General features: G+C 45.7%; 1 protein-coding gene across 2 annotated transcripts; it reads right to left on the bottom strand.

The window, feature by feature from the left end:
* Positions 1 to 5081: 5081 nt before the first annotated feature.
* On the bottom strand, positions 5082 to 14031 carry si:dkey-1h24.6 (uncharacterized). 2 transcript variants are annotated; one of them, XM_056734273.1, is made up of 4 exons: positions 13758 to 14031; positions 6997 to 7341; positions 6713 to 6825; positions 5082 to 5397 (listed from the first exon to the last, which is right to left on the bottom strand). In XM_056734273.1, exons 1-4 carry the CDS (start codon positions 13846 to 13848, stop codon positions 5308 to 5310), a joined length of 639 nt encoding a protein of 212 aa, XP_056590251.1. In that variant the 5' UTR covers positions 13849 to 14031; the 3' UTR covers positions 5082 to 5307. The 2 variants fall into 2 exon arrangements, with proteins under 2 accessions (XP_056590251.1, XP_056590260.1); XM_056734282.1 differs by having other exon boundaries at positions 13770 to 14031.
* Positions 14032 to 17118: the final 3087 nt, after the last annotated feature.

Genomic DNA, 17118 nt, shown 5'->3' with positions numbered 1-17118 from the left:
CTTAGGATCTTCTCGTCCCGTCTAGAGACCAGACATGGGTGTTCCAGAGGTCTGATCTGGGATGCCAGAACGTGTCCTTCCCCTGAGAGAGCAGGTCCTCTGTCAGGGGAATGGTTCAGGGGGAGTCGCTGTCCAGCGCATCGGCTCTGAGGCCAAGTGCGGTTAGACCGGTGTGGTGTAACCAATAACACTTGGTGCTCCTGCTCCCTGACCTTGCACAGAGTCTGTACAAGAAGGCTCCTGGGGGGGGAGGTGTGCTTCCGCCCATCCCGCGGCCAGCTGTGCGCAAGGATATCCGTGCCGAGGGCAGGGACTATCAAGCGGGCAAATGGTGGTGTTACGGGAGGTGAACAGGTTTTACCTGGGCCTACCCGAACAGCCTCCAAATGAGCTGGACTGCACGGGGGTGGAGTCGCCACTCTCCACGAGGCATAAACTGGCGAGAAAGCACGTCGGCTGTCTAGTTCAGTTTGCCCGGGGTGTGTGGCCTGCAGGGAACGAGTCACCTGTTGACTCCACCGGAGGAGGCGTCGAGCAAGTTGTGTTTAGCTGCTGTGTGCGAACGCCACCCTGACGATCTGTATTCGCTACAGCTATAGTGCTGTCCTCGGAACAGCACGTGCATGTCTCGCACGAGAGGCCGTAGCCTGCTCAGTGCAAGTAGCATAGCCCACAACTCTTGGCAATTGATATGCCAGCGCAGGCGGGGGTTCGTCCAACACCCCACCTGCGTGTCCGTTGCACACTACACCGCACCCCTGCAGGGAGACTTCAGTCGTCACCACGACCTGCCTCATAACCTGCTCAAAGGGACCTGAGTCCGTCGAAAAAGTCATAAAGACTAGGGGTTATGGTGCGTCGGCAGCAGGGCGGCATCACCATGCGCCTGCTGCCGGTGTGCCACGCTCTCCTCGGAACTCGACTCTGAAACCAGTGTTGGAGCGGTGTCATGTGCATCAACTCGAGGGGTATTAACCCGCGAGGACGCCATGTGTCCCAGGAGCCTCTGAATTGTTTCAGGGGGACCGCTGTCTGCCTAAAATGTTCATTTCAGACAGTTCAACACTGGTTGGGCACAACTGCGGACAGGTGTACCGACATGGTGACAGAGCTGAGTTCCATACCGAGAAAGAGGATGCTCTGCACTGGGGAGAGCTTGCCCCTCTCTTGGTTGACCTGGAGTCCCAATCGACCTAGGTGCCGGAGCACCAGGTCCCTTTGTGTACATAACAGATCTCGCGAGTGTGCCAAGATAGGCCAGTCGCTGAGATAGTTTAGTACCCGCTCGCCTTCCTCCTCTCAGGGAGAAAGGGCGGTCAGGGACAGACCGAAAGGGAGGACTCTGTACTGATATGCCCGCCTCTCGCACGCGAACCGTGGGAACGGCCGGTATCGAGGAGGATCGAGACATGAAAGTAAGCGTCCTTCAGGTCGATTGCCACGAACCAATCCTGACACCTCATAGATGTCAGGACGCGCCTCTGTGTGAGCACCCTGAATGGCAGCTTGTGAAGGTGCTCTGTTCAGGGTACGCAGCCTTTGGGGGCAACCCGCCGTCTTTCTTGGGAACGATGAAGTGCGGGTGGTGACCCACTGAACATCTTGGTTTTGAGGGACGAACTCGATGCCTGTTTTGCCAGAAGGGTGGTGACCTCTACCCGAAGTACGGAGGCGTCCCTGCCTCTGACAGAGGGAGAGATGATGCCCCGAAACTTGGGTGAGTCTCTGGCGAACTGGATCGAGTAACCAAGACGGACCGCCCTCATTAGCCAGCGAGACAGTGTGGGCAGCTCTCGAGCTCCCAGGGACTGTGACAGGGTGACCAAGGGGACGGTCTGCTTCATCATTCCCACGGGGGGTGGTTCGTCGGCTGGCGGAGCTAACCATGTCGCTGGGAGTCCCCGGAGGGAAGGTTTTTGCTCCGCCTGCTTACCTGCCTGGCGGGACAACGGCACGCACTGTCGGTTTGAGAGTGGTGACGGCTGTCGTATGTGTACGACCTCACGCCTCGCCAGGGTGTGAGGTCGGTTCGCCGAGCACAGTCCAGTGGAGTGTGCGATCGGCTGCAAGTAAACCCGGGGAGAACAGAAAACTCAGTGAGTAAGTGGGCGCCAAGCCCTAACAAGGGCCCGGCTTTGGTGACGAGGCAGGAGTCGTCCCGTACCGACCGATCAGAGCCGTGGCTGTGAAGGTTCGGGCCCGATGTTGTTCTTCCTGGGGTCTTCCCGTCAGTGTCCCTTCTCGCGAGGAGGTTGCTGACGGGGTGGAGGTTTCCCCCTCGACCTCTGCTTCCGGGGTGCCGCCTGTGGGGGCATAGGAACCGGAGCCGATGTCGAAAGGGTCCTGGGTTGCAGGGAAGCAGACGTCACGTGAGATCTCGGAGGCCTGTAGGCGGCCGAGTCGCGGCGTGAAAAAAAAAATGTGGTTAATTGCCACTGTCTGCTTCGCCGTCAAAAAACTGCTGAGCGCAGTCCTCGACGGTGTTACCAACAACCCACCCTGCGAGATGAGTGCATCAAGAAAGCGGACTTCCTTGCTGTCACTCTTCTGCACAAGGTATAGCCGGGGGTGTCTCTCCTGGACCACTACCGTGGACATCGTCCGACCCAGGGCCCTTAGTCGCCCGTATAGCGCTGTCAGCGGTGGCACGGAGATCCTGCATTATACCCGGGTCGGCCTTACCCTCGTGGAGCCCTCTCAACGCCCTGGCCTGGCGGACCTGCAGGATGGCCAAGGCATAGAGAGAGGAGGCAGCCTGGCCCGCAACATCGCAAGCTTTCGACACCAGTGATGCCGAAGTCTTACGTGCTTTGGACGGTAGGAGTGGTCGATCCCCCCCCAGGTGGTAGCCGTCCGCGGCACAGGTGCACCGCAGGCGGACGTTCCACCCGGGGGATCTCGACGCAGTCCTTGGCTGCCTCACCATCGAGGGAAGTAAGGGAGCCGGAGCTGGTTTCACTGGAACGGTCCGTGAGTGGAGCGTTCCAAGTTTTACACAGCTCCTCATGCACCTCCGGGAAAAACATGGCACCCGGAGTGGGCGCGGTTTGCACCGCGCACCGACCTCGGGAACCACGTATCCCCGGGTTAGCACGGATGACATCACTTCTGCTTCCTCCTGAACTCGACCGCTGGGGGTGGAGTTTGGATTCGGCAGAGTCGGATGCCAGTCTCCCTCCGATGCTGCGAGCGACATCTCATCTACGTCACACATCGTTTCCGAGTGTGTGCGTGAGGATCCGGACGGTATGCCACCGCCGGTTGGGGAACGTTCAGAAGAGCGAATCGGGGTGCGATCGGCCCGTGAGCACTTGGCTGGCGGGTTTACGTTCGCAGAGTTCCCCGTATCACTAACGCTGCTAACGTGGGTGGTCATCGGGGCCGTAGCCACAGATGTCACAGCCCGGGTAGCAGACGAAATGGTGGCTGGTTCCCGTAGGAAGACAGCCACCCGTGACCGCAACTTCTGAATGACAATCTGCCCGCAGTGCAGGCAGATGTGTCAACGAACGCTGCTTCAGTGTGCTGGACGCCCAGACACCTAATGCAGCGATCGTGTCCATCCCCCTCCTCGATGAGGGTGCCGCACCCAAGAGAACAGCGGGACATGCCGCGCTGGAGAATGCTCAGTCAGTCCTGAAAAGGACTTTTAGAAAAAATCTCTAACACCTCCGGAACCGCCGAGACGCCCAGGGGAAGGTCGCTGCAGGAAGGGACGATCCGCTGTAACACGTCGTAGCACCAGCGTGTAGTTGTAGAGGATTGAATCCTGAGTTGTACTCATGAGCGATGGCTCTGAAGAACAAAAGGTAAGTGAATGCTGCACGCCGGCCTCCTTTTATACCGGATTTCCGGGGGCGGAGCCCGGCATGCAAATTGCATTCGCCAAATTTCATTGGCCTTTTCTATAGTAGTCAGAGTTGATTGGTTCTCAAGGGCGAACCCCATCTGTCGTTCTCGACACAACGTCGAGAGACCGACAGAAAGGGAACCTATATCATCAGACGTCACCGTGTCTCTATGAGCACCCTCAGAAAAATGGTTTTCTTCAGAACCCTAACTATCCAGCTCCAAAGTACCCGTTGCCTCTGAGGCAACTGAAGTGTCAACGACCACCTTATCATAGGGTTGCACGACCTCCTCTACCACAACAAAATCAGGCTAAAAAATCTCACAACCCTCCCTGCTTACAAGCTGTGTATCAGGTTGAGACTTCCCCCTACCCCTAGGCCTAGGAGTGGGCACATTCTCTGAACGCAATGCCGACCTGTGAACCCGTTTTGAGGGACCTCCCTCTAAAGGTTCAACAGTGTAGGTGGTGCCTAATATCTCTACTACCCTGTACACGACTGGGCTCCAGGCATCTTGAATCTTGTTCCTGCCTGGAAGCCGCTGACGTAAGTAGACAAGCTCTCCGACGCTCACTTGAGGGCAGTAAGCCTTCTCATTTAGACGAGTCACTCTCCCTAGAGCTTTTTCCTTCGAATACTCCCTAGCCTTCTCATGAGCATACCTCAACCTCTCCTGATGGACAGAAAACCAGTCATGCCTCCTCTCAGGAACTCTCTCCCAACTCAACAATGCATCAATAGGCAAATGAGGGTGAACCCCAAATAAGAGCTAATACGGGGGAAACACGTTAGTAGAATGCGGTGCATCCCTCTCGCACTGCACTCTGGACGTCTCAAACGCACGTGTGACGCATGCACATTTCACAACACGCGCCTACACACTGCCCCCTATCGCCAACTCTTGTAAATTACAGGTCTTGCAAGAAAACTAAAACTATTTACCACCCGGTTACATATATGTAAATAATAATACAGTTATAGTTATGGAATTATAATTGTGGTAAACATGAATAGCTACTGTTATAATGAACCATAAAACAAAATCAACGATAATCTAAAACCTTTCAAAACTGAAATGATTCATTTTAAAACATTAGTAATCTTGATTTGTGTTGTACAGTAGGTTAAAAAATCTTCATATCATCTGTGATTATTCCCCCGTAGAAAGAAACGTGTGTGTTTGTTATTTATTATTATATTTTTGTGTGTTTGAAACAGGAAAGGGGAGTGTTTATCTTTCATTTTATGTTTATTATAATATTGAAAAGAATTCATGCAACATTTGATTGTGAGTTAAGTAAAATGGTAAAGTCGGTCAAAAGAAATATTAACACTATGAAAAATACAATGTCAAAAGCTTTTCTATGAATACAACTAAAGCAATGTTTTTTCTCAATATTGCTGTTTGATATGAATATTTGAATGGTGCTTTTTTGGCCAAGGTTGTCAGAAACCTTTATCCTACAGTGTCTATGCAGAAATTCTGCAGGGTTGGGTGTTGAACTCCTTGCCATTTCTTTCTGCATTCTCGAATGTTTCTGTTGATCTGGTGGGTGAGCATGGGAAAGACAAAAAGAGGCTATTACTCACCACTTCTATTTTAGAGCAGCTTACTATAATTGGAAACATTTAATGATCCATATCCATGATGGCCATACATAATATAAATAAGCATATTATTAGTGTATATCAATTATGGTTTAGGTTAATTAATCTCCCCACTGATTTCACCACCTCTCATAACTTTAACTTAATGCTGCTATTACAATGTTTACATTGCACTACAGGGCTGCCATGCATGACGGAACTGTACACACCAGTATGTATCTGCTCTACCGGACTGTTTACACGCATCATTTGCACTCTATACTGCTCACTTGCACACCAGGAACATTACACTGAATGCTCATTTGCACTAATGGACTACTCCACTGATCTACTGCACTGTAACTTTCATAACTGCATTTACCCATCTACTTCACTGTAACCTTAATAACTGCATTAACTCATCTACTGCACTGTAACTTTAATAACTGCACTAACTCACCTACTGCACTGTAACTCATCTATTGCATTATTGCATCTATCGCATAACTAACTGCATCTACTCATCTATTGCACTATAACTTCAATAACTGCATTAACTCATCTACTGCACTGTGACTGTATATCTGCATCTACTCATGTATTGCACCGTACCTTTAATAACCACATTAACTCATCTACTGCACTGTAACTTTAATAACTGCATTAACTCATCTACTGCACTGTAACTGTATATCTGCATCTACTCATGTATTGCACCGTACCTTTAATAACCACATTAACTCATCTACTGCACTGTAACTTTAATAGCTAATGTCTGTAACTAATGCACACTCAAGTCACTTGCACTATTGTATAGTCTATATTGTTATCTGTTCATAACCTCCTGTACATTAATGTTCACAGTATATAGCCTTCTGTATATATTGTTCATAGTACATACCGATTGTCATATTTTCATCGTACATGCCCAACGTAAATTATTTTCCTAATATTGTATTCTGTATTTATTCACACTGTATATCTGCACTTGCTAATTGCACTTCTGGTTAGACCTAAACTACATTTCGTTACACTGTACCTGTATATGTGTAATGACAATAAAGTTGAATCTAATCTAATCTAATTAATAAAGAATATCATAATGTCTGATGGTAATGTCTTATTTACTCTTTGAATATGAATAAAACTTTATGATGTTGATAATTGATGTGAAAATTACAATAATCAACTATTCTAATACAGGGTTACAAACAGAAGTTAATTATTGTATTATATTCAAATATATTGTAGCAATTGCTTGTGAATGTATTTACCAAGAGTCTTAGGACCACACAAGACATTAATACCCCATATATGCCCAAGACTCCAAGTACTCCCCACAGAACCAGGTACATATCTTGTTGACAGAACTGTATTCTTGGGGTCTCTGTTGACAGACACACATTAAAAAAATATTATATATAATATTTCCTTGTTGAGATTCTCTGTATTTTGTTAGAATATAGCTGTAGTTAAATAAGTTAAACAGTTATCTTAATTCACTATATAAGGCTTCAACACTGTTTAAAACATATTGTAATAACTATAGTAGACATACCTTCAACAAACACAATAGTTTGTGGCATCTGCTCCACTTTTAGAAATGGAGGAGGAAAGTTTCTCACTGCCTCACAGGTGTACAGGCCTGTGATATTCACTGTCAGATTAAATAGGATGAAGTTGGCACTGCCGTCTGTAAAATTAGCACTTAGGATGGAAGGAAAATCGTTCTTTGAGCTGTCACTATGTTTGCTATCCAATGTGTTATTTACATTAATATAAATGGAGTTGACCTCATCTGGACCCTTGTATAATTTGAAGTCCATTTCGGTTCCACTGAGTGAAGGGCATGCCACAGAAACATTGTTGTTTAGTGCCACATACTTAACCGCTGGGAGATTGCCTACAGTGTGGAGGAGAAATTAGTTTTAGATTTTAAAACATTATAACCTATAGAGAGATTTATTGTTATCAGAGACAATCAGGGCTTCAAGACTAATCGAAAAAGAACCGCATTCAATGTGGCATTTGGCTACCATTTTTTTTATGCCCAGCTTGTATGTGAACTATGGTTAAATGCAGCTGCAGGTGGTTTCAGACTTCAAACATACTCCAGAGAAGAAGTACGATACGTATAACAAGGATATGGCATCTTCCCATCCGCACTTTCTATAACTGTTTTCAAGCCTCCTGAGGTGTTTTCATGATATGCAAGTATATTTATAATTTACATGTACATTCATGCATTTGGCAGATGTTTTTGCGATTTACATTGCATTATACTACACATTTGTTTCTAAGTATGTGTAATCTCTAGGGATTGTACCCATGACCTTTGTGTTTCTAACTCCATGCTCTAACCACTGAGCTAGAAGAAAGCTAGAACAATCATAATGATTGTGACAGGTGTTGCTTTTTAAAGCACTTTATAAGCGATTCAAACTCGCAGTGCTTTTAGATCAAGCAACATTTACTACTGATCAAAGAACCGTGCTTCATGTATAAGCTACGCATAAAAACATAATCGCAGCCTCTGCCTCTTGTTCTGTCCAGACTGGACTATTGCAATGCGCTAGTGGGTGGACTTCCAGCTAGCACAACCAAACCTCTACAGATGATCCACAATGGAGCGGCAAAAGTGGTCTTCAATGAACCGTAGAGAGCAAACGTCACTCCTCTCTTCATAAAGTTACACTGGCTCCCTATAGTTGCTCGCAGGAGGTGCTTACTGATGGATGGAATGGATGTTCTTCACCCAGTGGGGGCAGGGAAGGGAGGAAGGGAGGCGAAAAATGCACGCTGACCCACCTAGGAGGGGGGACGGTGATTTTGCAGGTGTACGCCCTACCTATCCGCCAATATTACCAGTTGCCTTGCAAGATTCGAGCTAACACCAGTTTTACGTAGAACCTTGCGAAGGTGTTGGGTGTGGCCCAACCCGCAGCTCTGCAGATGTCTGCCAGAGAGGAGCCCTGAGCTCCTCTCTGAGGAGCCATGTCTGCCAGAGAGGAGCACCCACGAGGAGGCTTTACTCCGGATGGAGTAAATCTTGGAACCAGTACCCCGTAGAGACGGAGTCCATGATCCAGTGCGCCAATCCCTGTTTTGAGACAGCCCTCTCCTTCTGCTGACCTCCAAAACAGACAAAGAGCTGCTCAGAGCTCCTGAAGCTCAGTGTGCTGCCCAAGCAGAGGCAAAATGCACTTCCTGGACAAAACACGGATGGGGTTGGGTCTTCTTCCCAGGTGGCTAGCACCTGTAAGTTCATCACCAGGTCTTGAGGAGGAGTGGTGGGAACTTTGGGCACGTAGCCGAGCCGAGTTCTAGGCAATTTGTGGACGCAAATTGGGGTCCCCCCGCGAGATGTGGTTAGCTCAGCCAGTCGATGAATCACCCCCAGTGGGAATGGTGGAGCAGACCGTCCCCTTGGTCCCCCTGCAGTCCCTGAGGGCTTGACAAGAACTGCCCACACTGTCTTGGTGGCTAATGAGGACGATTCCTTCTAGGCCACTCGATCCAGTTTGCCAGGAACCCTCCCAAGTTTCGGGGTATCCTCTCCACCTCTGTCAGTGGCAGGGACGCCTCCGTACTTTGGGTAGAGGTCGCTACCCTTCTGGCGAAACGGCCATTGAGTTCGTCCCTCAAGCCAAGATGTTCAGCGGGTTTTACAGCCTGTGCTTCATCGTTCAGCTGCCGTTCAGGATTCTCACGCAGAGGCGCATCCTGACATCCATCAGGTGTCAGGATTGGTTCGTGGCAATCGACCTGAAGGATGCTTACTTTCATGTCTCCATCCTCCCTTGACACCGGCGGTTCCTACGGTTCGCGTTCGAGGGGTGGGGTTATCAGTACAGAGTCCTCCCTTTCGGTCTGTCCCTGTCCCTGTCCCCACGGGTCTTCCCGGAGTGGAGAAAGGCGCGCAGATACTGAACTATCTCGACGACTGGCTTATCTTGGCACACTCTCGACATCTGTTGTGTACAGAAAGGGACCTTGTGCTCCAGCACCTAGATTGATTGGGAATACAGGTCAACCGAGAAATGCAGAGCATCCTCTCTCTTGGCATGGAACTCAACTCTGTCACCATGTCAGCGCGACTGTCCACAATAAGCGCCCAGTCGGTGTTGAACTGCCTGGAACACTTCAGGCAGCCAGCGGTCCCCCTGAAATAATTTCAGAGGCTCCTGGGACACATGGCGTCCTCGGCGGGGGTAATACCCCTCGGGTTGATGCACATGAGACCGCTCCAACACTGGCTTCAGAGTCGAGTTCAGAGGAGAGCGTGGCACACCAGCAGCAGGCGCATGGTGATAACGCCCTTCTGCCAACGCACCCTAATCCCCTGGTCTTCAATGGCCTTTCTCCGGACTTGGGTCCCTCTTGGGCAGGTCACGAGGCATGTCGTGGTGACGACGGACACACTCCCTGCAGGGGTGGGGTGTATTGTGCAACGGGCACGCAGTAGCGGGGCGTTGGACGGGCCCCCGCCTGCGCTAGCATATCAATTGCGTAGAGTTGTGGGCTGTGCTACTTGCGCTGAGGAGGCTACGGCCTCTCAAGCAGGACAAGCATGTGCTGGTCCGCCTAGACAGCACTACAGCCGTGGGTGATTGATTGATGTACGCCACGGCTGCTAACACGACTTCCCCGATGCCTCCTCCTGTGGAGTCAACAGGTGATCCGCTCCCTTCTGGCCACACACATCCCAGGCAAACTGAACAAGACAGCCGACGCGCTTTCTCGTCAGTATACTCCTTGCGGAGAGTGGCGACTCCACCCCCGCGCAGTCCAGCTCATTTGGATGCTGTTCGGGCTGGCCCAGGTAGCCCTGTTCGCCTCCTGCGACACCACCCATTGCCTGCTTTGGTACTCCCTGTCCGAGGCCTCCCTCGGCATGGATGCCCTTGCGCACAGCTGGCCACGGCACAAGCGAAGAGGAGCACCAAATGTTATTGGTTGCACCACACTGGCCCAACCGCACTTGGTTCTCAGAGCTGATGCTCTTGACTCCCCCCTGGCCCTATTTCCCTGATGGAGGACCTGCTCAGGGGATGGGCATGTTCTGGCATCCCAGACCAGACCCATGGAACCTCCATTTCTGGTCTGTAGACGGGATGAGGAGATCCTGAGTAGGCTACCCCCCCTCTGTGGCGGAGACCATTACCCAGGCTAGGGCCCCATCTACTAGGCGGTTATACGCCTTTAGATGGTGCCTCTTCTCGTCCTGGTGTCTCTCTCAACGAGAAGACCCACTGAGGTGCTCGATCGGGATAGTGTTGTCCTTCTTTAGAGACTGGAGACTAACATCTCCCTCTCCACACTGAATTTGTATGTAGTCGCTATCGCCACTCGTCACGACTCAGTTGATGGAATGTCTCTAGGGCAGCACGACCTGGTCACCAGGTTCCTAAGGGGCGCGTCTTCATTTTATACCGGATATCCGGGGGCGGAGACCGGCATGCAAATTTCATTAGCCAAATTTCATTGCCCTCTTCTATAGCAGTCAGAGTTGATAGGTTCTCATGGGCGAACCCCATCTGTAGGCTCGACACAAAGTCGTTTTTGTTATGACAGCTGGAATGAAATACTGAATGTACAATGGTAGTATAAAATGGGATCTTCTGGTTGTAATATTTCAAGAAAGACACATCAAAACATGCTGCATCTCTATTATTTGTTAAATAGGAATATACAAACCTTTCATTTCGGAATAAGGGGTATGATACACGTTTGTCCCCATTTGGTATTTTTTCCTTGTCATGAATGAATAGGGCTGCACAATTACACCAAAAATAATTTTACAAAGTACTGTATGTTTATTGATGCTTCAAAATGTTTCAAAAGCCGTAGTAATGTTTGTGAAACTGTTCCTTTAAAAATATAGCCTTTGACACTGAAAGGAAGGGGCTTAAACGGTGCACCATTTTTCAAGACAGAATTTTTTAGTGCTTATAATGTTTCTTTGTCTACATTCATGTCTCCATTCTCCCTCATCACAGACCAATCCTTCCGTTTTCCCAAAAGGGTCGAGCATACAAGTACAAGGTACTACCCTTCGGTCTTGCCCTGTCTCCCCATGTCTTTACCAAGGTCGCAAAGACAGTTCTCCCTCCTCTCAGGTAGCAGGGCGTGCGCCTTCTCAACTATCTTGACGACTGGCTCATCTTGGCACACTCGCTAGATCAGGCACCTCGTGCTCTTGCACCTCCACCGACTGGGCCTGCGGGTCAACTGGGACAAGAGCAAGCTCTCCCCATCAAAGAGCTTTTTTTATCTCGGCATGGAACTAGATGTTGTCTGTCACCATGTTAGCACGCCTTACCAAAGAGCACGCCCAGTCAATGTTGCGCTGCCTGAAACTTTTCCCTGCAGAGCTTGGCACACCGGCATGAGGAGGATCTACATCATGCCACGCTGCCTCGAGGCGCGTCGTGGGGACAACAGTCGCCTCCCTGCTCGGCAGGGGTGGTGTGTGAATACTGATCATTCACACCTCATATTAATTAGTGGTGGCTTTCACATGAAATCAAATTTTAAGACCTAATTGTGAAAGACAAATGCTTCTTCATTCCTGTTTTGTTATGAATATAGTAAGAACTGATAAAGGATATAAAGTGAAACGATTGTGCGACAGCTTGATGTGTTTCCAGACTTTGAAATTTGATAATTAGGCACACTAGTAAAGGAAAATATATCTAGTTATTTATTTACACTCTGTTCTGCAGATATCGTATTTGTACTCAATAAAAGCGCAAATACATGTTTTGACTCAATACAAGCGCAAAAAACAAATACATGCTTATAATTTTTTTATCACACTTACTTTCTGCAATCTAACTTAAGTTCACCCACAACTTACCATTTGTGTCGCCCCCTGTCTCCAGAATGTTGCGCACATTAAGTTTGTTTTTAATAGATCACAACCTTTGCATGGAAATTGGCGTATGCAACGTCAAGTTTTTTTTAAATAGATCACAACCTTTGCTTGGAAAATGGTCTTACGCAATGTTTATAGATGAGACCCCAGGTCAGGGAACAGACAGAATGGCTTAACAAACCGCCTGCTATAGCCATCTCATGTCTCAAAACACAAAATTCACAACATACAATTATCTCGTCTCGAAAATATAATATCAAAGAGACTGTGTCTGTCCCTCACACTAGTAAATAAATACAAAAAAAGGTAATTTAATTAACGATAATCAAATAAAAATTGCATATAACTTGGGTAAACAATTATTACGGCTGGGTTGCCAAATATTAGATCCCTTTTAACTAAATCACGTTTTGCTAATGGTATAATCATGGATCATCACATAGATGTGCCCTGTTTGACAGAAACGTGGCTAAAACCAAATGATTTTATTTCATTAAATGAGTCCACCACACAGATTGTATTCAAGAATTTTGTTAGACACAGATAAAGCATTAATTGTGGGGCATTTTAATATCCAAGTAGAAAATTATAAAGATCCTCTGGGACTGGCTTTCCAAGATTTTCTAAACTCAGGACCTACTCATTATCGTAATCATACCATGGATTTAATACTATCACTATGGTATTACTGTGAATGAAATGAAAATACTACAGCAGAGTAAAGACATTCACTCAGTAAACTCCTAATAACTGCTTAACTGCTTAACTGCTAAATAGTTTTTTAGGTTTTGGAATTTGGTAGGATTAAGGGACGTAGAATAAGCTAATGTACTTAGTAATATACAACCAATATGTATGTTAATAAGCAAGTACTTGATAATGAATATGTGTTCCCTTAATTTAAAGTGTAAACTGGCCTTTTTAGCATGTTAAAAGTTTAATAAACAATTATATAAAACTAATTATTCTTATTGTATAAACTATACTGTTTAGACTGTTGACAAAAGTGTATGCCTACTTGTAAGTCGCTTTGGATAAAAGTGTCTGCCAAATGAATATAAAAATATTTAGTTTAATTAAAACAGATTAAATTCATTCCCCCAAAAATCTTAAAATTCCCCAATGTTTCTCATGCAATGGGGGAACTCCCCCAAATATGAAAAAAGAAATTCAGGCCCTGTTTAGAGTTCGAGTTCTAGAGTTAAAATCATGTTCAGATCATGTAACTGTTTAAATCTGAGTGGAGAAAAAGGTAAGGGTATGTTCTTTTCAGTGTAAACTTAGTTGCACTGTTAAAATTACAAACAATGTTACTTTATCGCAATCATTTTGATGCAGTGCATGTTTGAAGTTGCAAATATAAAGACTTATCTATAAAATAACATAGGTTAGATACAAATCATTATTTTAAATAAAGTCTAGAGTAAAGAAATTCATCTTACCATGACACATACTTTGTGGTTTAGTTAAGGCGTTGTGGAACAGACAGAGACTAAGGAGGATCACAAATGTCTTCATCTGTTGTAGTCTCATTCTTCACATTGAAGAGGGTTGTCTTTGGAGATGTCTTTTATAGCTTCTCTAAATATTGGCTTACTGCCCGAGTTACAAAAATAACTTGTATCTATTATGGTTATATCATTATGTGTCAGAATAAGCTGTTGAAAAGGTTGTTATGACCAAACATGACAATAATTTTAGGCTTTCCTCTTTACACTGAAGTGAACAGGAAGTGTAACAAAAGAACAGTTACATGCTCATAAACCAAACAGGAAGTTTTGGTTTGTACTTGCACGGTTTGCATTTTCTTTTTGTATTTTATGAAGTATGTTTTTGATACATAGTCTAATGGGATCATGATTTATAAAATTAGTCCTTTAGTTGGGGTGCGTGCAAACGTCTTTATAAAATAAAGGATTAAATGCACACAGGCTCCATGCTACTAGGTTAAAAAGTTGTAAATAGAAGATTTATTGGTTGAAGTGTATTCAAAACGCAACATTTAAATTCTAAGTGTACACAATGGCATTGTAAACAGTAAACGATGCCCACCCACCTACAAGCAGCTCCATCTTCTCTTCTGCACTAACAACACATCAAACACTATCAGTATACATCACTGGAAGTTATAAGCTATACATACATCCAAAAATCCCCTGACTATACAGTGTACTATGTGTATATTATGGAAATGTGTGTACTGTACATTGTGTACAATTGTCTATTAGTTATTGTATATTGTGTAAATGTATGTATATTGTGTAAAGTGTGTATATTGTTATTTATGTATATTGTACTTTTTCATATCTTGTTGCTGGTACTGTCATGGCCAAGAGTCGTGTACCTAAGAATTGCACCATCAGTACACTTATGTACATGATGTGTGACAATAAAGAGATTTGATTTAATTTTGATTGAGTGTAAACATTCAAACATTTAATTGATGCCTATGCATCAGCAAACAGTAACTAGTGAAGCCTCTCTGTTGGATGTAATTCCCGATGATGACAGTGATATTTGCTTGCCAGAAAACGCTTCAGCACACCTTGATAGCACACCTGGCAGACGTCTATTTGATGTCTGCATTTACATCTGCAAGACATAGTTTGCTTATGTGTCTCTGAGACGTCGGCTGTCAAATGTCACATAGAAAAGTCATAAACTGTGTGTAGAAGATGTCTGTAAGATGTTTATGATCTAGAATAGATCAACAATTGCTCTTTCTATGACAATTAGCAAATGTTATTACCATCGAAGTTTTCAATATCTCTAGATCTTTAGCAGACGTCTTACAGTAAGTTTGTAAGGGTAGGGCGATGTCTACCAAATTGGCATCATTTGTAGTGGATGATGGATGATGACATCACACTGTGGCGTTATAACATGACGCCACAGGGCGTGTCTCAGCTTGCATCTAGGCACGAACTGCGCAGAGACACATCTTCTTTGTGCAGCGCGAGCTGGGCATTAATAAAATCAGGCATGTGTCATTTTACAGCGCAAGCTGATTTTATTGTTATTCTAATGTTATATTTAAATATAGCTGCAAGCAGCGATTCTGGGGCCATGCCTATTTTGGGTCTTTTTGTCATGTTTGGACGTTGGATTTTATTTAGGTACTTTTAAACATTGCACAGTTCTTATGGTTAAACACATGCTACACATTTAATTTGTAGAAAATCTTTAAACCTATAGCCTTTTTCAGGCTGCAACTCATACATTGTGGTTCATTTAGTTTTACAGAGACATGAGCTAGAGGCAGAACTGCAGATATTGATTGTAAGTGACAAAGTATTAAATGTAATTTTAAGAAAGTGCATCACACAGGAATCCAACACAATGTGTAGTTTAGATGCTTGTTGCTTAATGCTTTGCACTAGTATGTAGATGCATGGACAGCTAGCTGTTGAGTTTTAGAAGTTCCAGCAAGGATGTGTGAGCACAACACATTTCTAAAAAAATAAATATTAATATAACCTTTAACTCAACTCAACTTTATTTATATAGCGCTTTTTACAATTTTCATTGTTACAAAGCAGCTGTACATGAGACACATTTAATACAAGTATGAATTCTAAAGCAGCCCCCCCGGCCAGGCAGATAGTGCAAAACAATATGCAAACGGTGGTGAGGAACCCAAAACTCCCATCGAGAAAAAAAACCTCAGGGGAACCCAGGCCCAACCAGGGGATTCCAGTTCCCCTCTGGCAAAAGCTGCTGCCTCTGCACAAGCTCAACAGTGCTTGCACAACAAGGCTTGGTAAAAATATAAAAATTAAGGATTAAAGATTATCATTAACAATCTAATAGCATTTGAAATGTTGTAGGAAAAACAAAGTTGTCGTGTCCTTTATCCAGCTCTATCCTCTTAGCACTTGTCATGTCACCGCTTCCCATTCTCAGCTCTGCCATCAGGTCTGGGCATGAACTGCATCCTGCGGTAACCTCGGAACAAAGAGACAAGACTGGCTGAGAGTAGAGTACTGTTCTGCACTCTTTGATGCAACAAGTACATCATTTGTTGTTGGATGTGTTCCTGGTTCCGGTTGATCTAAATAATGCAGCCTAAATCCTCTGAGGTCCCTTTAATGTAAGCAATTGCAATTCAGACATACCTTTATAAAGCTTCAGAGAAAGGATAGAAAATATTAATATTTGTGGGTTTTAGAAAGAATTCTAAAATTACTACTAAAAGACAATTTTCCAGTGTTTATAAAAGTATTTGTGTGGCAAGGGGGGCGTGGTTTAGTGACGTCTGCACCGGGGAGAAGAGACACGGAAAGACGGTGAGTAATTAGGTCAAGTGAAGATTAAGATCACCTGCGTCTCATTACAGTGATTGGTGAGGAGACAGCATAAAAGCTACCAGCCTCAAAGCTGAAGTGGAGAGAGACCGACTGGAAGACTTGGCAGTTGACTTGGCAGTTGACTTGGCAGTTGACTTGGCAGTTGACTTGGCAGTTGACTTGGCAGTTGACTTGGCAGTTGACTTGGCAGTTGACTTGGCAGTTGACTTGGCAGTTGACTTGGCAGTTGACTTGGCAGTTGACTTGGCAGTTGACTTGGCAGTTGACTTGGCAGTTGACTTGGCAGTTGACTTGGCAGTTGACTTGGCAGTTGACTTGGCAGTTGACTTGGCAGTTGACTTGGCAGTTGACTTGGCAGTTGACTTGGCAGTTGACTTGGCAGTTGACTTGGCAGTTGACTTGGCAGTTGACTTGGCAGTTGACTTGGCAGTTGACTTAGAGAAATTTCGGCTCTGTTCACTATAGACGGGTGAATGCTGTGTTGAAATTCGACGCC

The sequence above is a fragment of the Triplophysa dalaica genome, chromosome 2 (assembly GCF_015846415.1).
Source record: "Triplophysa dalaica isolate WHDGS20190420 chromosome 2, ASM1584641v1, whole genome shotgun sequence".
Lineage (NCBI taxonomy): Eukaryota > Metazoa > Chordata > Actinopteri > Cypriniformes > Nemacheilidae > Triplophysa > Triplophysa dalaica.
The sequence above is the reverse complement of the archived record's forward strand: the minus strand, read 5'-3'. Positions and strand labels throughout refer to the sequence as shown.

Excerpts from the sequence above, each read along its gene's own strand:
- si:dkey-1h24.6 (XM_056734273.1), bottom strand. The coding sequence starts at position 13,848 with ATGAGACTACAACAGATGAAGACATTTGTGATCCTCCTTAGTCTCTGT. Across the intron at positions 7,342-13,757 it reads ACCACAAAGTATGTGTCATG|GCAATCTCCCAGCGGTTAAG; the intron begins GTAAGATGAATT and ends TCCACACTGTAG. Across the intron at positions 5,398-6,712 it reads GTGTGGTCCTAAGACTCTTG|ATCAACAGAAACATTCGAGA; the intron begins GTAAATACATTC and ends CTCACCCACCAG.